We start from the raw sequence: 22,275 nt of genomic DNA, 5'->3' as shown, positions 1-22,275 counted from the left end.
TGGACAGAGAGGAACTGTCCTATTTTTAAGGATTATTGCAACCACTTTTTATAATACTGGTTTTTTCCACTTTTCATGAGAATTTTCCCATAAGCTGTCAAGAATTCACATTTAATGAATTGAAAATGCTAAATATATGGATATAATTTGCTTTATAATGAGATTTAGGGAAAAATAGAATAAAACAATTACATTGTAATCTAAACAATATTTAATTATACAAAGTATATTAGTAGTTTTATAAAATTTTCTACTCATATTCTCATGTTACATTATTAAATTATACTGATTTGCTTAAATATTTAATCTTCTTCTTGTGAAAGTTAATAATTTAAAGGTCCCTTTGCATGAATGGACATCCTTATATCCAATAAGTAAATACCTACAACTGAATTTTAATGTCAACATATTTTCATCATCTCTGCTAACAGTACAAAATTATGCCTTTTATACCTCAGTATGGTGTTTGTAGGGCCTCAGTTCAGAGCTTTGCACATAGAGTTGTGCTAAATAAATGGTTATTGTGTAATTGCGTAAAGGAGGCTCTTCTGTCCCAGGTGATTTCTTCATCAAGCAAACTGAAGGGGACAGGCACACCAGACTAGGCCCAGGTGCTAATTTTGTCTAAAAAATAAAAGAGATAATGTCTTTTTCTTTAAGTCCTTGCCTGTAGTGGAGTTGTCTACAATACATGTTCTGGTTTATGTGCTAACTGGCATTATTTTGCTATGATTACATCTTCAGGCTTTGAAGTCTTATAGCTGTATATGATTTAACACCATTCAGTCTGGAGTTGCACTTGATTGTCACTGGGGTTTCTGCAGTTTTATTAGCTCACTAGTACATTTAGTGTTCTGCTTTCTCCTAATTTCTCCTAACTTCTGTGACTCTTGGCTTGCATCACTCCCCTGGTCCAGTACTGTTGATGACCTTTAGTTGCTTTTACTTCAACTCAGAAGATGAACCCAAAATCCTCAGTAAGAGAGCAGCTTTGTGGTCTGATCCTGGATCTCCTCCAGCTCCATACCTTGTCTATATGTTTCCCGTGTGCCTTCCTGTAATCCTTCTTGGAAATCCTGTAGTGCATAGTGGTACCTGTGGATTCAGGGAAAGCATCTGATCAAGGCATAGATACAATGACTAGGGGAATCATGGATTCACAGAGTGGTTTGATTTGGAAGGGACCTTAAAGATCATCTCATTCCAACTTCCCTGCGATGGATACCTTCCACCAGACCAGGCTGCCCCATCCAACCTGGCCTTGAACACTTCCAGGGAGGGAGCATCCACAACTTCCCTGGACAACTTGTTCCAGTATCTCACCACTCTCACAGTAAAGAATGTCTTTCTATAATCCAATCTAAAACCTACTCTCAGTTTAAAGCCATCACTCCTTGGCCTATCACTAAATGCCCTTGTAAACGTTCCCTGTCCCACTCTCTTGTAGCCCTCTTTAGGTACTACAAGGTGCTGTAAGGTTTCCCTCTCAGAAACTTCTGTTGCCCGGGCTGAACACCCCGGCTGTCTTGGTCTGTCTGCACAGGATAGGTGCTTCAGCCCTCTAATCAACTTGGTGGTCTTCCCTGGACTCATTCCAACAGGTTGATGTCCTTCCTGTGCTGGGACCCCAGAGCTGGATGCAGCACTCAGGTGCAGCAGCACTCCACCCAGAGTGGAGCAGAGGGGCAAATTTCCCTCCCTTTCCCTGTTGGCCACAATTCCTTGGATGCAGCTCAGGATACAATTGGCTTCCTGGGCTGGGAGTGCACACTGCCAGTGTGGCATGACGTGGACATCACACAATGGGTGTCTTAAGAAGCACAAAGTGACTTCTGTTTCTTCCTGCCCTTTTTTTTACTACGTGTTTCTGAGGTGGCTTCTTTGGACAGTGTTTGATAGGCTATGTTGAACAGTGCAGAGAATACCTCAGTTTCCTTAAGGAGGAAGAGTTACCTGATTTCTGGTGCCTGGGGCTGTATGAGATGTGAGCAGAAGATAGACAGGACACTGAGGCCCTGGGCTCTGTGGGTTGGTCCTGGAGGATTATCTACTTATCAGCAGGTCTGTATGCATTTATCTGTGCAGCAATGCAGCAGTGCAAAGAGGGGTGTTGTTCCAAGCCACAATGTGAAGTTTCATGAATCCTTTAAATCCTGTCATTACTGAATGGTGCAAGCCTGTGGTCACCGGTCCCTAATACTGGAGTGGTTCACTTAAATGCAGTGTTTATAGATAGAATATATCATTAGGAAAATGTAGTATATTTTTTTCATGTTATTCTGGTGGTTCTTAATCAAGCTGGCAGATAATTTGTGAAATGTATTAACATCTTGTATCAGCATACTTTGTCATATTTAAAAGTGCATCTAGCTGAGGTTGACAGTATCCTTCATCTGTGTACTCTGCAACCAAGGACCCATTTAAAATGGGCCTATATAAGGTGCTGTAAATGGTTTCCAGTGTTGTTAACTAAAAAACTAAACATATTCTTTTCCTGAACTAAATAACATACAAGAAAACTACGTTTAGAGACAGACATCCTCTAAAGAAATCAGAAAAGCTGAAAATCATTATCTCCTGTAAAGACTGCTCTTTAGAGGAAGGATTCTCCATGGCTGCTCTAAGTACAGCTGTTCTAACCTGTGGTAGAACTAAAAATTTCACAGAAGTCTGAGATATTACTATTCAAAGGTACTTAGCTTTTAGTTGTTATTGTTGATTTAATTCTTCTCTTCCCCTCTCTTGGATGTGCTTGCCTTGTATATTTTTCCTTCCCATCCTGGAATTTTTTATGGTTTTATAGTAACTTCTGGAAACTTCTTATTGGAAATACATGTTGGGAAAAAAAATCCACATGAAACACAAACTAATTTATCTCTAACAACAAGATCCCAAAGAAGAGAATTCATCAAGTGCTTGGTATTCATAGCTTCAAGGAACCTAATTTTTTTATTGGGTACAAACAATTAGATGTATTGCTAATGCTGCCTCTCCAAAGAGTTGAATGTCTTCAATGATTTGATATTTTTCTTCTGAAGTTCACCTGATCACTGCAGTGATTACACTGACAGTGCTATGGAGTTGAAACTCAAGCTTGTTAAATATTAGATTAAAACCCAGTACAGAATTTGTAGCCTGAGGCTGCACAAATATTGTAAAATTTAAATGATAAATCATTTGAGAGAGGCATAACCCGCTAGACTAATGGATACACAGAAAAAAATGCCTCATTTAATTGCTGTTAGAAAATGGGAGAAACCCTGGGGAGGTTTAGAAGTTCATAGCCTTCAGAGAAACTCTAACATAGATTTCACAACATTAGCTGCTGTGGTGCAGAATGCTTCAGGTCTTCAAGAACAATTTGTGTCATTTAATTTATCCTTAAATCTGCTGAGAACAAGTCTGTGTGCTTTCCTTGCCCTCACTATTATTATTGAATGATTTTTAGTGAGGGTTCACCTCTCTAACTCTTTGAAAATTATGCTCTGTTTCTTATGATTTCCTCACAATTAAATTTTTTCTGCAATAGTATTCTTTTCTCCTTCTGAAATTTATTTTGCTGTTCTATTTAGATAAACTCACCAGCAGCTACCATCTAATGATTTTTTTTGCTAAGCTAATCAAGTTCTTTTCACTTCCCCTGCTATCTTACTTTTCTTTATCATTACAACAGCCTTCCTTTACATCTGGTTTACAAGTGACATTATTGCTTCTGTTTTCTAGAAAAAGAAAAATCATAGGATCACATGTCTAACTTGTACTTCTGGTTTATGATCATCCTGTTTTTCAGTAGGTCACCTGAACCTTTCCCTTCTGTTGTTCCAGTACCTTATCTCCCTTTTTATGATAGTACTTCTTTGTCAATCTGTGAGGATACCATTCTGGATTTATGTGGTGATAGCAAATGGCATTTAGATCACGAGTTTTTAGGAAATCAGCCTGCCTTATTTCTGCTACTCACAGACAACATATTTTCTTGGCAATTTTAAGCATTTGCAGTTTGCATGGAGAATCGTAGTTCTTTTTATTCTGCAAATACGTCAGAGATTTGTGTGCAGATATACAAATGGTATAAATGCTCCTCTTAAAATTAATTTGCTGTCTTCTTTGATAGATCTGGAGAAGGTGCTACAAAATTTCTGTAATGTGCCATCTGTTTTGTGTATGTTTTCTGGTTGACATGCACTGACTTGAAAAATGTGACAGTAGCAGAGAAAAAAGGCAGCATTATTTATCTGTGGTGTTACTGTCCATGGGACCCATAAAATACCTCAAAATCATTTTAATATTAAGAGAATCAATATTCTGGTGCTTTCTCTTTCCTTTGCCTTCCATAAAGTATGCCTTATAGGACATCTATAGCACATGTATAGGACAAGGATTCTGTGTTTGCAGGAGAAAACAGGTTTCAAGGGGAGATGTTTTGAGGTCTGAGAAAAAATTCTGTTACTTGTTATATCCTAAACCCTAAGACCCTAAGCTTCCCTACCAGAGTTTGTTTTTTCTTGAAGTCAACAATGTGAATAATAGGTAAAGAAGGTGCTTGCTGCCTTGTGTAAAAGGTTGGGCCCATAAAAGCAAAATACTTCAATCCTGGACCGTTTGTATGGAACAGCACCACCTGAATCTGGAACGAGACTTCTGAATAATTCTTGAAGCAAGCTAATCCAGACTGGAGTACTACACTGTGCTAGACCAGTACTTTTCAGAACATCCCAAGTGTACTAAATATATTTTTATATTTATTAACTGGTGACTGAATCTGTTATAAAACCTAAATACATAAATGAGCCTGTAAAAAGAGGGGTAAGGTAAAGTCTTGTCAAAAATACTATTGGTAGATGAAGAGGTCTTAAGAAAAAGAAGTAAACTTAGGAGGTATTATCTCTAAAGGACAAAAATGTAAGAAACTGATATCTTATATTTCAGTCCATACTGTTTGAGGTTGTAGTAGTCCATGTATTTTCAAACTAACAGTGCATTGGTGACTGTCTTCATGACAAGATTTTGTTGTCAAGATGATTTTTATTTACAGGCAGTCACAACTGATCTAAAAGTAGTTCTGAATTCTGGGAACCTAGAGGAAAATCTGGCAGGTAGTAGTAGTTTTCTGGAATCACATATTTAGGTATGGGGGAGGTTGTGGCAGAGCTCTCTGGCCACAGAGAGCAATGCACAACTTTCCCAGGCATTGTCCTGGGGAAGGCTGTGAGAAGATCAGAAAAAAAAAGAGATAAACAATTCTTATCTTCACTTGCTGCACCTGTTGTTGTGCACATGTGGAATGTGTTACAGAGAATTGTTTACCCAAGGGTCGTTTCTTAATTGGCCAGTGGTGATGGTATTTGGATTGAAGGACCAATTGGGTCCATCTGTGTTGCGACTGTCTGTAAGGGTGATGGGCTTCTTGGTAAGTGTAGTACATTAAAGTGAGAGATCAACCTTCTGAGAAGCATGGAGTCAGTGCTAGCTATTACCTGGCTGGGGGCCTGTAACAGGAGGTAATTTTCTTTATTAAACTATAGAAATTCAGTTTTTGAGGGTGGTTATTGCATTTTTTTTCATATAAATATGAAATCACTGTTATCAGCTGTAGATTTGGAATTGATTTGATCTAAAGAGGCCTCTTCTTTACTGGGAATACTTTCTGTGGGGTAGGAGATTAAATGATGTTTTTAAGGAGCTACATGGTTTTCAAATTGTAGGACATTTTAAAAATAAAATTAAAATAAGGATACATTTTGCAACAGATTATGACCTGCCACTACTTGAAGAAAATATTAGTTTGCCTTCAGAGTTACAGAGCTTCTCATTTTGGAAATCAACAGGCTAATAATCTATTTCTCTTCAGTATGGTCTCATTTAAAACCCTGCTAAAGAAAGCAAAGGAAAAAAAATCACATGGACAAATTTAGAAGTTCACAAATGCCAAGTGGGAAGGCTTCACAACTGTTGTAAATTGGATGTTTGCACATTAGAGTGTGAATGCTGATTTTAACCTTTCCATCGGGAATTTTGTACGTGTAACTGACAGGTGAGAGCTATATTCCCTTATTAGCTTCCCACCTCTGTTACTTCCTAGGCACAAGACTAGGCAGGGGTGAGAAACAGAGCATCAGTAATGGAAACCAGGAGCTGGAAGTAGGATGAATGTTGGGAAAATTGGAGCTATTGCTAAATCCTGTTTGCTTTGATACATGTAACAGCTCACTTGGAAGTCAAACTTGTGCAATGCATGTTCAGGGATTTTGCCTCGCTGTGATGTTTTTGAGACTATGTGTTTTGTTCAGTTGATGCCTGTGATGTTTGTGCCGATATTTGGTATATCAGGAACATTTCTGGCACCTCACAGACTGTCATTGTATTTGCAATACTCCATGAAGCAAATATGCTTTAGGGTGCTATTTTTGTAGTCATTTGCCACCTGTCTGAGGAAGTACCTGTGGGGGTGTACTGCAGACCAGAGGCTCAGCCACTTGATGTGTGTGTAGAGAGGACCAGCTAACAGTTCTGTATCTCTCCAAAAACCATCCACCCAACAATGCTTAAAATACTAGCTTTTATAAAGTTTTGGAGGGTTAAAAAATAAAAATTTAATTTTGGAGCAAGGCAATAAAACCCTGTATGGGAGTTGTGTTCATATAGATATCCTATGCAAAAGTATCCCTTGGTTGTGCTTCAAAGAGAAGTCAGGCATGGCCTTACTGCATCTGTAGTACAATTTGTGGCTGTGATGCAAAGTTTTCGTCCATGTCTCCCTCAAACTGCCATTGATCACCCTGATATTTCTGCCATACCATCACAGTTTCACTCTCCTGTTTAAAATAAATAGCTCTCATTTCAGTTAGGTTATATGTTATTTTTTAAATATGTGTGGTGTTGATTTAAAGTTTTCTAAGCTGTGAGAAATAGACTACCTGCTCTGCTTGATTGCTTCCACCTTGCATTTATTGCTGAACATTTGTTTTATTTATTTATGCTAAGAGTTTGCAAGGATGTGAAGGAGCAAGGCAGTGCTTGTATGCAGACCAAGTGCTTATTCCAGCCTATTCCAATGAATTATTTCCACTCACTGGAAACTCTCCTGTTGCTATCCATACTAGTCATTTTATTAGTAGTTATAGTCAAATGTTAATATTAACTAAACTCTTGGAATTCTTGATTGTTATAACCAGATATGGAATTTTTTACATTTATCTGTAGCATCTGTGTTTTCTAAATCCAGCTAGAGCAGTACCCTAAGTAGAGACTTGCTTACCAGTTTGCAGCTACACATTAATCTAACTCTCCTACAATCAAAGAAGAAAACAAGGGAGACAAGATTTATACATTTTTCAAAGTTTGTAGATATTTGATGTTGAATTAGCCTTACTAGCAAATGGTTTCATTGCCAAGGTCTACTAAGTAGAGGGAAGGTTTGCAATTTTAAGATTCATTAATAAAAAGAGTGTTATAATATTGGCTTTATGTTGAGACAAGTAAAACAAAGGCTGTCTCTGACAAATTTAGGGATTAGTTTTAAACATTTTTATTTGAAACACATTTTGTGTTTTAAACATCATGAGTTACAGATAAATAATGGCCAGTTTTACTGATAATTTTATGTTGTCATTTTTCATTTTCCCTTTAAAAAACTTTTGAGATGAAGACACTAGTTTCCTCAATTATCACGGTGATTGCTTGCCATGAGGAGATTGGAGGAGACAATAGAGAAATGCAGCATATTTAGATTAAATATTTAATGCTTTAAAAATGTTTGATTTTTCAGTAGTGAAAAAACAGTGTTGAGCATAATTTTTATTCATGATGTATTGTGTTAGCATGGGAGATGTGCTGATACAGGGTAGTGTAGGATTTAGGACAAGACTGTAGGTAAAATGTTCTGTTTGCTGTTTTGTTGCTAAACTTGACAAGAAGCAAATATAAACTATCAAATGTCAATGCAGGTGGGAATTTTTTCTCTCATAAAATCCAACATTTGGTTGTTTGTGGATCTGCTGATCTTGGAAATACTCCTTTAACTGAAGAGTTGAGATCCACTTAAGGGTCTTGGGTTCAGTGTAATAGGTGGGGATGGAAATGAAAAATTCCCGAAGGCTCAAGCTGCTCACTCAGAGCTTGCCTGGCAATGGGGGAAGTGCTTGTGAGCTCAGTTCAGGTAACTTGCAGTTTGTTATACAGGCAATTATGAACTTGTCATGGGAGGAACAAGCTGAGAGTCTGGGCTTAGTTAGCACAGGTAGCTGTTGTTTAAAATGAAGATCTGAGACAAGTACCTCAAAGACAAGAGAGCCCTAGGGATTGTGTGCAGCAGGCAATTGTTAGGTACAGTTTTCAGAGACAATGGGGGAGAGAAGCTTAGGATAGCCTTTGGTTATTACCCTGTTGAGGTGAGTGTTTTCAACACTTGACAAATACCTCTCTCACAGTCATAAGCTGTCAGGCTTTGTATGAGAGCCAGGACTACTACTTGTTTCATCAGCTACCCCAGCCTCTTCTTCTGGGATGCTTTCTTCCAAGACTTGTCCTTTCCAGCAGAAAGGTTTCCAGTCCTTTCCAGTTTTTCCAGTCCTTACCAGGTTTCACGCTTGTGAGATGCATTGCCAACGAGAGGTACTAGTAGAAACATTTTGCAGTTTTGTAGTATGTTAGGTAGGTCTGTCACTGTACGTGTTGTAATCTGTGAAAACAATGTATTTTGGGAATGATTTACATTTTCTTGATGCTGGTGATGTGCATGAATACTTAGAGATGTAAATTAAAGAGAATAATTTGCATTTAGAGAGAAAAAAGTAGGAACACTTGTTTTTGCAGTGTTTTGCAGTGATTTAAACACATCCCTGTTCACCAAATGTGAAGCTGTATTCTGTGTTGTAAGATGTTCAATAATGCATTTCTTCATAAACTTTATCTCACAGATTACCTTGCCCATTAAGGGAAATTGATCCTTACACTGATTTCTCCATATCACAACCTCTGAGTCCTTCAGAAAGTTTGCTGTAGTCAGAAATAAGTAATTCCTTTAAACTGATACTGTGTTGTTCTAAAAGTATTAGTGCCACTACTCTTTTTCCACCTCTCCAACTGACTGTGATGTTATTTAAGAGAAATGAGATGGCTTTTAGACTTGGAGTACATGTGCTGAGAGACTTAGCCAAGAGAACAAATTTGGAGTTTGAGGTTTAAGTCTCTTCTGTTGTTTTTTTCTTTTAATTAGTGAAGAAAATGAAAGCACACTAATACTCTTTAGAACTTCTGTGACATTTACTGTAATTTCAGTTATTACAGTAACTAGCTGCTTTACATTAACTTTATAAGTTATTTATAAGTTGCTTGAGTAAATTTTGCTCTTAATTACTTGTTTTGGTTATTGCTCATATTAAACATTTTTGCTAACCCATGAATAACTATGAACTTAAATACATAGGAGCTCTCACTGTTTCTGGTTAAGTATATTGATCAGTGCATTAAAGACTCTCCTGTTAAATGTATGGACAAGTGTGTACCTGTGCATCCACGTGTTTGAGATTTCCTTTGCCTTCAGGTGGACAAGTAGTAAGTTCACCACCTGGAATTTATGCAGTTTATTTCTGCATAAGCTGTGATACAGTGTTTTTCACTTTCCATTGAGTTGACTTTTCTTTGAATTAGGTGGAACCTGAGTGAAAATCAAACTTTATATATGACTGTTCAAATTCCAGCCAACGCCAAAAAGCATTTTTAGTTAATCAAAATAAATGTGCTCTGTTGTTAAATTTCCACCTCTTTTTTTCCTATTTTATTTTGTTTGTTTCATTTTGTTTTGTTTAAATTTTATTTCTATTTTTTTTAGTGAGTGACAGTTGCTTCAGGAACCTTGCCGAGGATCGTAGTGGGATAAACCTTAAAGATCTGGTCCAAGACCCTTCTTTGTGAGTATCTGGCTCTTATTGCTAAGCAAAGAAAGCTTCTTCCTGATATCCTTGTGAGTAGTTTTGTAATTATATACAGAAGTAGTATGATGAAGTACACATAATGCTTTAGTGGTTTATGCTTGCCAACTTGTTAGTCTTTAATACAAGCAAGTATTATTAAAACCACCTTGTTTCTAATATAATTCTGAAGTAACATCCAGAGAGCACATACAGTGAAAGGTTTAAGAGTCATCAGAGGTAACAGATTGTGCATGCTGGTATTTCTATAGAGGACTTGTATGCACATTGTTGCCCCTCCCTTTTTAAGGAGGAATTGCATATAAATTAGAATATTACTGAGTAACGAAGTTATTGTTAATTACCTTAACATCTAGAATCTGTTTTCTTTGTATCTGATTTCATACAGCTGATGTGTGTTTCTTCCTCTACTACCTGTTTCAATTTAAGTATATGTGCACATGGTCTAAATTTTGCTTCATCGCAAGACTGCTGGTCCTTATCTCAGTATTGGATCTTTCTCTAAAATAAAATTCAATCTCATGAGCTCTGAGCCAGACTTGAAATTGTATCAGACCTCCTTTGTCGTTCAGTTTTTTGTTTGTTTTTTGGGTTTGTGAGGTTTTTTCTCGTCCGTTAACTTTAGTAGTAGCTGAAAATGTTCTTGCTAGTGTGTGAGTGTACTACTTGTTATGAGGGAAGGGAAAAAGAGAAAAAAAATTCACGTATTTTTAACATGAATGGCAGTGCAGTCCACAGTGAGATCTAATGTGATGGTCCTTGCTGCTGAAAGAGCAGATTTTTCAGTATTGATTGAGAACTGGTGAAAAATAAGGTGTATTTGGCATCTTATTTGGGAGGGAGGTAGATGCAGAATTAATTTTGTTATGTTCCTGTAGGTAAATGACATATATGCACATGTACATGCATTCTCGGGCAATTTTGACTATGTGTATGTAACTGATGATTTATATATCTGAAATGATAGAGGTACAAGGAGCAAGTATAATTGTTGCTTGATATGTACAGAGTGAATGCAATAGATAAGTTTTTAATAGTTACTGTTTAAGTGCTGAAGTCAAGGCTATTTTAAAGGTCTTAATTTTCAGAATTTTTCCTGTTGAGTGGTGGTTTTTTGAGTATTTTTGTTTTTTTGTCACTTTGAAAGACTAAGTAAAGTATCAATATATGTTAGGTTTCAAGGGCTGCTTATGATACTTTGCTATATGACATTACAGTGCAAGAAAAATGTCCTCTTCCTGACGAATTCTAGGAATGTATAGACTTGGGTTTCTTTCCAAATTGAAATTCTTGCTGTATTATGACTGAACACCTATAAAGAGTTCTTGCAAAATGTGTAATAGTGTGTGTGAATCTCCAAAATGAAGAAATCATCTAAGGCAATATTGTCCAACCCAGCCTTCTGTGGGTGACTCTTAAGATCCCATGGGATCTTAATTCTTTGTTATGCAAAGGACAGCACTGGGATGAAGCAGGGGAGTGCCAGACAAAGAGATGTTTTAATCTTTTTTTGCAATAAAGAATAAAGTTTAATTAAAATTTTATGCCTATTTGGCTATGATTGATACCTGTAATAATGCCTGGAATCATAAAATAGCATTTGATTAATCCTCTAACCTGTTTAATATTTACACTTTAGGACTTCTTAAGTGCTTGTTTGTGCTGACTGTAGATGCACTGCCTCTTTTTCTTTATAATCTCAGATGCAAACATTAGATTTACATAAATTCTCATGCTTTCTCTGCAAATGGCTCTGTCCCTCTTAGTTTGCCACTCTTGGCTCTGCAACAGACTACTTCTGTTTTGTTATTGCAGAAGGCCTTTTTTTGGACAGCTGAAAGTGTGTCTTTACATTGAGATGAAACTTTAAATTAGCATTGTTGGTTTTTTCATTAATGTTTGATTTATATCAAGTATGCATAATTGTCAGAGTAGCCCTTTTTCTCCAGATGATTTCCCAGTTGGAGCAGGACTGTAAACTTAATCTGCTTTCAGTTCTCTCAGCAATGCTAATAAAGGCTCTGCTGCTCAAATCAGTAGTTTGATCACGTATACTTGTATGCGATTAACTCACAATTTACTGTGTGTCAATAAAAATGAAAATTCTGCTAAAGGGAAAAAACCCCAAAACACCAAGCATATCAAATTAACCTGAAGTGAGGAGTTACAGACTGTGGGAGAAGACTAGAGATATTTTTCCATTCATTGTCCTAAACAGCAGAGCTGCAGAGAGCAGGTGCAATTGGAGGGACTAGGGTGCTGGTTCTTAGATGATGGTTCAGACTTTAATCAGCTGAAGTAAAATGCAGTGAAACAGCTTAAGATGCTAGCAGAGTCCTGCTTTTGTGGGGAGATCTTTGAGGCTCTCTAGCAAGGCAAAAGGCTCATGCTCAAGGAAAGTGAAACATATTGATGAGTTCATTTGACCCCTTGCTCATGAGCAGACAGAAGTGTGTGCACTCCTCTGTCTTCCTGTCCTTTTCCACCCTCAATAGCCAATCTGTGCTCAGGAGAGAAATGGGATACGTACAATGCAATATGTCTATCACCTGAAACTTCTAGGATTTTTACTACTACTTTTTTTTTTTTCTCACTAGAAGTTACTTAAATACACCTGAAGAGTGAACCATCAGATCATTAGAATGTTAAGTGTATAGGTCCACCTACTTCAAACAGAAGTTCTGTGTATAGAGATTCCAAAGTTTTAGTTCTTAGCATCACTTTATAACATGTTCCTTTCAGTTCTAGCCCGTATTTCCACACAAAGTTCATAAAATACTTGTCTAATCAGAAAAGAGGATGCTTTTAATCTTTCTGTGCAATTCAGTAGCTGCAGCTGCAGATAATCACTGATGCATTTGTTTTGGAAACATCTTCAGAGCTTCTTTGAGATGAACAATATCCAAGAGATTCTGAATAACTTCTTTCTAGGCAAAATCGCATCACATCTAAACTGTGTTTCATGTCTCCTTCATACCGATTATGAGAGTAGATAAATATAAAATGTAAGAACAGGTAAATTTGACAGGAAATTAGAACTTGTTTTAATGAGTGTGTACTACAGAGAAGACAAAATTGTGAGAAGAAAATGTTGTTTACTCTCCATGTAATTGCATTAGAAAGACAACCAAAATGGTAATAGACCTATTAGTAAGTTTCCATCTTCACATGGAGGAACCTATCTAGCAATTTTTGAGGAAAACTGGAAGTATTGTGGCTTATACTTTCTGTGTTTTGCTCATCATTTTAAAACCAGTGACATATTCTGTCTTGCTGAAGATTGCAAATTCAGTGTTGTGAGGATACCAGTTCACACCCTCTCCCCTTTGTGCAGCCTTTCTAGTTTTTCAATGCCTGTTACTATATATGAATGTCACGCCTGTATCTTTTACTTAACTGCTGGTCTCAATAATGCTGTAGAGAGAGGAAACATTTATTTGGTAATTCTATCCACAGTTATCTTGCTGTGCAGCAACCTTCTAGTGGGAGCTCATGCTCAGTTTTTTGTCCATTATTTGACTGTATTAGCATGTTTTCCCTGATAGGCTTACAAAAATAGTTCTCTGCTTCTCTTGCCTCCTGAGGTCATCTCTAAACATTGGGTGATTTTATCAGGTTATCTTTATTAGGATGGCTGGAGAGCTGTCTGTGGTAGCCCAGACTGTTATGCAGAGAAGCAATGCTGAGCATTACAGAAGTGCTGCCTATTTTAACCATTGAATCTAATGAAAAAAGTTGTACTTGACAAACTTCCAAAGATCTGAGACCTGCATAAAGGAATTCATGAGGATGAGTCTAATCTAATAAGTAACTTCTTAAAAGTTGATATATATAAAATTGGCTTCATGCTATCCTTATGGTTTCTCATTGATCTGAGAGATTGAGACAAACCTTTATCTGCTTCAACTGCAAGCAGAGTTTTTGTGTGCCTTAAAAAATTGTATTTGCTCTTCCATCAAGATAATTAAAATATGGTTAAGACCTTAAGTGGCTAGGGTTTCTTCTCCAGCCAGTTTACCCGCTTGCCTTCTCTGTAGTCCAGCCAGCCTCCACCAAATGTATCACAGAGGATGTTCTTGTTGTTCATTTGCCAAATCTTTTTTACCTCCAGTCATATGAACCAGTCCCTAAATGTTTTCTCTGTTTCTTGCACTTCAAGAAAAAGAATTCTCAACCTACAAGATTCCTTGGCAGTTTCTAGCAAAAAAGGCTAATATAGCCTTTTTGTGTCCTTTGGCTGTTTAAGCTTAATGACTCATAAACCTATAGCAACAACTTCATCTGTCTGAAGCAAACCCATAGAAGCAGACTGTGCAAAGCAGAACACAAGAAAATGTGGTTTTTAAGCACTTAGTAACTTTCAACTCTAATGATTTTTAGATCTTGGCCCAAAGCAGTCTCCTGTAACCTCTTTAAAGCTCCATGTCAGCTTTATCTACCAATAGTAGTTACATTTACGACAAACATGTCTTCTCTTATCACACAGCTACCAAATTCTTAGAAGGAAATTTCCTCTTTTTGCTCTTGGAACACCCTGTGGTAGCCTGCAATTAAGAAATTTATGAGCTAATCAAGGAGCTGCATAAGTTGTTCTAGAACTAGAGGCTGTGCAGCCCCAGAACTGTGTCTGGGCTGATAAGTATTTTTGAGGGGAGAGGGTTGGTTGTTTGCATGGCAGCTGCATCTTGGGTATTCTATCTCTCTTTTCAGTTCTAGTACTAGTTTCAGAATTAAGTATTGTACTTCTCTGTGTTGCAGGGATGCGCTACTCCAAGCTTGCTTGCCAGGAACCTCTATCTTAACAAGTTTAGGGATTTTCTCTGCTTATAGGATGTGTAAGAATATATCCTGTTTGTTGAAATAAGAAACTTCATCATTGGTTATGGAGATTTACTAGATCCTTCATGTTCAGATTTAAGGTTTGTTGTTATTATTATTAAATGTACTTAAACTTTCATTTAGGAAAATAAATGAAAATGTTACAAAATTTTTTAAGGATTCAAAAGAAAAACTATGCCCTTCCTGCTCTGTTCCATTATGTTTGCTCTTCGATGTCTGAAAAGAAATACATAGGACACAGGTTCAGACATCTTGATCAAGTTTTAGTCTAGCCAGTATCACAGTTGATTAAAAGTTATTTCTATGTTTGATTTAAACCTTCATTTTAAAATTGCCCTCTCTGTTTCTAACTTCAAATCCATGTCAATTTTTTATTTTTCCAAATGCAATTTTTAAATCCTGTTTTCTTAATAACTATTATTCTCCAGTAGTACAAGAAAGAGATTTAATATTTCCCATCAGCAGTCAGATACTTTGCCAATTTCTGGGAAGCCAGGCCTCAGCACGCACAAGAATTGCATGAGAAGACAAATACTGCAATGTCTAATGTTACTCCTCTTCCTCCTCCTTTCCTTCAGCATTTATTGCTGGGCACAATGTTATGGTATAGAGTATGGTATTTGGTCAGCATTGCTGGCTGTGCTCACTCCCAGCTCTTTCCTATCCCCAGCCTCACTTACTAGGGTGGCAGAGAAGGGAAAGAAAAGGTCTTGATGTTTAACAAGCACTGTTCAACCACAGGGAAAACGTTCGTGTGTTATCAGCACTGTTCAGGCACAAATCCATAACACAGCAATTCTGGTGCAGCACCTTCTGCGAATAAAGACAACTCCATCCCAATCAGATTTAGGTCACATGTGAGTAATACTATAATTTTAATACTTTTTGTAATTAAAAAAATTGTAAATAATTTTTGTAATTACTTTTTCCTTTTGCATTTGGAAGGAATATAGACAAGCTTCCTGTGTGTTTGGGTATATTCAGGACCAGACCAGAATGACTTACAGAAGAAGTAGGAAAATTGAGTATGTACAAGTGTTGTCGCAGTCTCAGAATTAAGTACCAGAAGACTTCTTTCTGTAATCATTTGCACTAATAATTAATAAGAATAGATGGGAGTAGAATGTAAAATGGTCATTTGATTGAATAAAATTTTACAGCCCATCATTTGCTTTGGAATATAATGGCATAGCAGCTCAGCTTCCTGGTCAATATTCCATTTTTTAAAACCACAGTCCAAATTATTTTTAAATCTTAATGTGTAATAATAGGGATTTCCTTGAGGCGTTCTGCTGTACACCTCTCTGGCTTTGCATTTTTTCTTCTTGTCCAACCCAAATCCACCACAGCTTCTAGCTGTATTCTCTAGTCTTCTCTTGGTGACCTAATCTTGCCTTACTTGAACTTTTAACTTCAGGCTTCTTTTGGAGGGGTCTTTTTATGGCATTTGCTATTTTTGTCAGCTTTCCACTCTCTGAGGATCTATGACTTTCAAAACTCAAACAGTTTCTTGTAGCCTATTTGCCACCTCAAGACTTCATCCGAATCACACTAGCCCGGCTATTCACCTGACTTCATGCTTTCACACTTTAGTTATTTCTATTTATAATCTGTTCTTTTCTGGGTATTTAAAGGGGGTTGTCTTCTCATAGTGTCTACACTTTTTCTTTTTGTGTATGTATCTACAGGTAAGAAGTGGTCCAGTGCTGATCTTAGCTTAAACTGCATTTCCTAAGATAATGCTCTGAAAGGATTTATAGTGCATTAAGTGTGTTTCTGTATACTCAGAAAAGAACTTTTAAAATAACAGTACTTACTAAAAAAATCAAGTACCAAACAGAAGACCTATTTATATGACTATAAACCTCAGATCTGCTCAAGTCTTGACTACTTTATTAACTTCTAGTTGGGGGTATGGTATGGATGATAAGATTAAGCAGAGATTTGGAACAGCTTCCACACAAAGAAACAAAATAGACTAGAATTTTTCACTTTAACGAAGAAATAACATATGGCAGAGGCATACAGAATGAATAGCATTAAAAAAAAGTCAGAGGCAATTATTCACTGTTTTTCACAGATCACAAATTGTGACAGGAAAAAAATCGAGCAGCAGTTTTAAAATTAATAAAATTACATACTTGTACAAGTGTAGCAGAACTGGATGTTTCATAATTGATGTAACATCATATGGAAGCCTAGAGTATAAATGATAGATACAAATAAAGGAATTAGGCTGATAGGCCTACTGTGGCTGCTAAAGCCACTTAACTGCATGCAGCATCTAGGTCAGGAAAGCTCCTGAACTGAAGGCAGCAAGAGGTGAAAAGTGTGTACCAGGAAACAAATCATGTTCTGTGTCATGTGTTTATTCCCTAAGTATTTGTTTCTTAGCACCAGAAACATCATACTGACTTGTGTGCACATTTAGACTGAACTGCTATGGCAATTTTTATATACTTCTTTCAGGAGTAGTACTTTCATAAAGAGTGGAGCACCCACAAACTTGAACAATTTTTCCATTGCGTGAGCAAACACTTTTCCCTCAAAGTAGAGCAGGCTTCCCTGACATGGCTAAACTGAAGTTTGGAACTCCCAGAAATGGAGGAACAAAACCATCTCTACGTGGCTTTTGGTAATTTACTACATGATAGAAAATTGCTCTTTTCTAATCTCACTAGTAAAAATTACTAAATGATCTTCTGAACTGCTCTGAAAAGCAATTGTGAGCTGACCCCTGGCCTCTCTTTGTATGAGGGGCTGCTTTTTGTCTAAGCTATAATGACTTGAAGGAATGCCTTATTTAGAGAAGGTCTCTGTGAAATTTGTGTGCCTCTTTGCAGTATAGATTGGGGGATTGCATCATCTGCTACTGAAATATTGTAATAGAATAGAGATGTAAAGGAAGCCATTGCTGCACACCTTAGGAATGGTTCTGACACTGATATACAGAAAATTGCTATGCACAGATCTGTTCATGCTTTTATGCAACATTCACTGCATTTCAATTCTAGATTGCTTTCTTAATTAGAATTGTCCTGCCATAACTTTTGTGGGGGACTCCTGTAAAATCACTTCTTAGCAGTGTACAGTAGAAATCTCTACAGAGGGTGGCTTAAGAAAGAAAAGTATAGCTATGCTACAGTAAATCTTGTGGGTTTTTAATGTATGCTTTTCTCACATTCTTTCACTACAGCTTGAATTTTACCATGGATTCTTCACTTACTCTTTTGCCCTTTATCCATGCTACCATATAAACACCACAAGAGTATAACCAGGACTTAAGTAGTTTTTATGTATGAAGACAGCATTGAGCTCAAAACTGATGTATCAAGGGTTGAAAAGTTACCTCAAGTGATTTTCCACAGACTATGTCAAAGAAACACAGTTATACTACAGCAGTAAATGCTTCCATTTAAAACATATACCCTTACTAATTCTGTTTTAAGCTTTTTGGTCTTTCTTTAACTATAGTATCTCTCTTCTTACCTCCATTTTTATCCTCTTCCTTATATTGTAATAAGGAAAAAGTCTTACTCTATTAAAATTCTATTTTGTATTCATTATTTGGTTTCAGATACAAGAATGTATCTGTCTACATTTGTGGTTGGAAATCCAGTGCATCCTTTTGGAATTTGTTATTGGTGTCATTTTCAGATAGGTGATTGACTTAGAAAATACAGGTTGCTCTGGAGTGAGTGTCATTTGACTGACATGATTGTAACACCTATTTTAAAAATGCACATTCAGGTTCTTTTTTTCCTCAACCCCTCTTCATTCAGTATTTTTGTCATTGTCACAAGCATTCTACACAATTAATATGCTCTATAGCTTAATATAGTGTGTGGAAATGTTCAGTGGCAAGTGTTCAAAACCAGAATAGTTCATGGAGGAGCTATTAAATGTGGGAATGCATGACTGGAACCTCTTCTCCATTTTAACAAAAGATGTAATTATTATTTATGAGGTGGTGACTTTTAGTCTACTGTGTTCCATTTTTCCAAAAGGTGCACATAAAGATTCCTTTAACGTATTTCCCTTTTTTGCTAATATAAAAAATACTGTTCTAACAGAACCAGGCAAGACATTCACTATATAGATTGCAAATAATCTCGGAAATACATTAATATGTAATTTTGTTTTGGTTTTCACATCCAGAAAAACAGATTAGAGGGCAATGTGGCTGAGAGATTTGTAGCACTGTAGTTCTGGGATGGCTGCAGGATTCAGGACTGAGAAGCAGTGTGTGGTACCATGAGCAGCTGTTGTGTCCATTTTGTGCCTGGAGCTCGAGCTGTACCCACACCGTTGGCATTTTGTTCAGGAAACTCTGCATTGTGCCTACTCTACTGCGTTTTCAGTGCTGTGAAAATTAGGGAACAATACTTGAAAGAATTTTAATTCAACCTATCTTAACAGTTTTATACAGTTTAGAATCTCATCTTCATCTAAACATGCATGAATTTCAGGGGAAGATCAGAGGCTTCAAGAGCATTATACAATCGTATTTCAGGTTTCTTTTGCAAAGTCCAAACCATAAAGAAAAATTCCAGAAGGTGCTTGAGTTTTGAATAATCTTGAAACATTAAAACTCTTAAGATGAGTTTTCATAGAATAAGCAACAAAACCCAGAAAATGCTCATCCCAAATAGGGTGATGCTTATCCAGTCTTCCCCATACATGGGTGGATCATCTTGGTTTTTTGTGTATAAGTGCAAAATTTGCTTTCCACCAAGCTACAATAAATACCCTTACCCAAAATCCATCTAAAATGGTTCTCAGAATCTTTATTTTCAAAACTGACATAAGTAGAGTTACAATAAAGTATTTTAAGTTTATGAGAATGATACTGTATTCAGACTGTATTCTTTTAGTACAGTTTACTTTAAAATGCACTTTTTCAGAATCTTTCAGCAGTGAATCCCTTCTAAAAACAGGAATTTGGCAGAAAAATGCAAAGAAATCCAGTTATTTTAGGTTTTTTACTACTTTTCCCTGGCTTAAGAAGGAATGCTGCCTGCCATGAGCCTTAGGCAAATAGCTTTTCAAGGATAGTTCTGCCTATAAGGGGATGAAGAAACACACTTCGCAGACTGATTCATATTTTTAACGGTGTGCTCTGTATCGTTTTTTTAAAAGCTACCAACCTTAAAAATAAATCCTCAAGGAATGAATTTGTGCTCAAAAGCTGAGTAAAATTTAAAGAAAATGTTTGTGTTCAAATAGGTGGTGTGCTTCTATGTGCTTCATTATTTGCTGATGATTCTATAGGCATTAGTAATAGATGAGCTCATAGAGATTTGGAGATTTCAGAACAATTTTTTATTTTTAATTCTAATATTTTGCATGTAGATGAAAAATTCAGATTTATGTTGTTAAAATATTTTGGGAAGTGTGTTTTTAAAAAGTCAAAATTGAGCAAAAATCTTCTGGTTTTGCTTGTCTCAAACACCTTTGAGAAGTGTGTCTGCTTCAGCCTGCATGGTTGAGCAGAACATTTTGAAGATATATATGTGAAACAAAAATGCCCCCAGATATAATAGAAAAAGAGATTATCAGCTCAAGGTTTTATTCAGAAATCCCAGTGATAGCAGTGAGTTCTACATTTAGGAGGAGAGTTTTTTTCTTTCTTCCTTCAGGAGTTTCTCTTGTCCTGCCATCTGCACTTTTAAGCCTTTTAATCTTTTTAGCTAATTTATTGTATATGCTAATGTAATTTATATTGTATATGCTAAACTAAAGGGTTTGCTTATGTTCTTTTACAGTTTATGAATGTTTAAGATGCTCAGGACCTCTAATATAAGATAAAAGTTTCATTGGATTGAAATTCTTTTTTCCTCAGTCATGGGTTTTATCATCTTTGATTTGCTACTATTATTTTCATTGTGTACATGAGGAAATAAACATTTTGAACAGTGTGATGACTGCAGCATGTATATACAAAAGCTATTTTTAATAGTCAGATAGTATTCTTATATTAATAACAATAGCCTTTCAAGGAAGGTTTTGTCATAACTTTTGATTTCAGTCACACACTGTTACCAGCATCCAAGCTTTTAATTAGCTGGCCTTCTTGGGTATTTCTGTATAGCTTAATACACTGACTTACTGTGAAGGGATAGCAATAATCTGTTCAAAGTTAGCAGTACTTAGAAATGCTTTCTTCCTATTATTTCTCTAATGCAGCAATAATTTATCTTAAAATTTGTTTCAGTGTCATTTTAGCAATCACTTTCATTACCCAACAAAGAACTAATTTAAGCCTCCATTTTTAACAAGGTCTTAATACCCTTTAACTTGAGACTAATTAGAACTGTTCCTGTCCAAAATCTTGTGTTATGTGGAAAAGCAGCTCTCAAATGAGAGCTTATTAATAAAGAGTTTGTTTATTTATCAGAGGCATCTTCATTCTTCACATCTTTTCTTTCTGTCAGTCTCTCCCATGATTTTCCTCTTTGTTTAAGGCAGTGGTCCATATATACAGAGGCTTCTTAAGACCATGAATTTTTGTTGCTACTTTGGCATATGAAAGGATAGTTTCTTTTTACTATTTCTGTTCTTCTGCACAGGACACTAACTGAATATTTTGAACAGAAATTAGAATCTCAGATTATTAGCTACCCTAATAGCAAGCTTTTGTGTTGCTCTGTACTCGTTAATTCTATTCAGTTTACAGAAGGATTATGTTGAAATCATCACTGGAGAAGAAAGAAGAGATAAATGAAACATCAGTAATCATTAATAAGAAATTTTTCAGGCTCATTAGGGCAAGTTTTGAAACTTAATGTATTTGCAGAAGAACTGTGACTTTAAGTGTATCCACAAATAGGTAAGCATCTGTAGTTTCTACAATTACAGTGGCACAAAGAAATGTATTTCTTAAGACACAGGAATACTGAGTAATGCAAAGGATCAGACCACTGACAGCCATATGAAAAGGAGGTATGTACATATTTGACTACTTCCAGAAATTATGTCCCTTCCTTCACCAAAGTTGGACTCCATGCTGGTTTATGTCCTTTCTACCTCAGCAGAAGCTACTCTTGAGGAGAGGCTTTATCAGAAAATGTTTTGACATTCTATTTTTCTGGAACAGGAGTGAGTGATGAAATAAGACATTCAAATACATCTGCACTGTTCAGATTTTACAGCTGTTTCTGTTGCTGCTGCGTTTTAAAACCCATGGAAGAAAATGCTAACTGAAGTTATTGATCATTAGCCTGTGTTGATGCTGTGTTCAGTTCAGCAGCAGGTCAGCCTCTTTTCCTTCTTTTAAGGGTGCTCTTGTAACAATCTTACAGGATAAATAGCCATCTTCTGCAGTAGCTAGTTACAGGAGGAAAATCGAACAATACTGCAGGAAAGTGATGTACTGTATGGTACTCAGCCTTGAGAAAAGGAAAATTAAAGTTTGATGGTTTTGTGCTGAGCAGAGGCAAGAGACTGCTCTTGGTGAAATTGCTAAAAATGAGTTATTCTAACCAGAATCTAATAATCAAGACCC

General features: G+C 36.4%; 1 protein-coding gene across 21 annotated transcripts in view; it reads left to right on the top strand.

The window, feature by feature from the left end:
- Positions 1–22,275, top strand: part of GPHN (gephyrin) — a 271,026-nt gene that overhangs the window by 76,095 nt on the left and 172,656 nt on the right. For all 21 annotated transcript variants that reach the window (XM_066551468.1, XM_066551466.1, XM_066551464.1 and 18 more), the window contains exon 2: positions 9,833–9,911. In XM_066551468.1, coding sequence (XP_066407565.1) covers positions 9,833–9,911 — 79 coding nt within the window. The remainder of the gene's footprint in view (positions 1–9,832; positions 9,912–22,275) is intronic.

Source organism: Molothrus aeneus, chromosome 6 (genome assembly GCF_037042795.1).
Source record: "Molothrus aeneus isolate 106 chromosome 6, BPBGC_Maene_1.0, whole genome shotgun sequence".
Lineage (NCBI taxonomy): Eukaryota > Metazoa > Chordata > Aves > Passeriformes > Icteridae > Molothrus > Molothrus aeneus.
The sequence above is the reverse complement of the archived record's forward strand: the minus strand, read 5'-3'. Positions and strand labels throughout refer to the sequence as shown.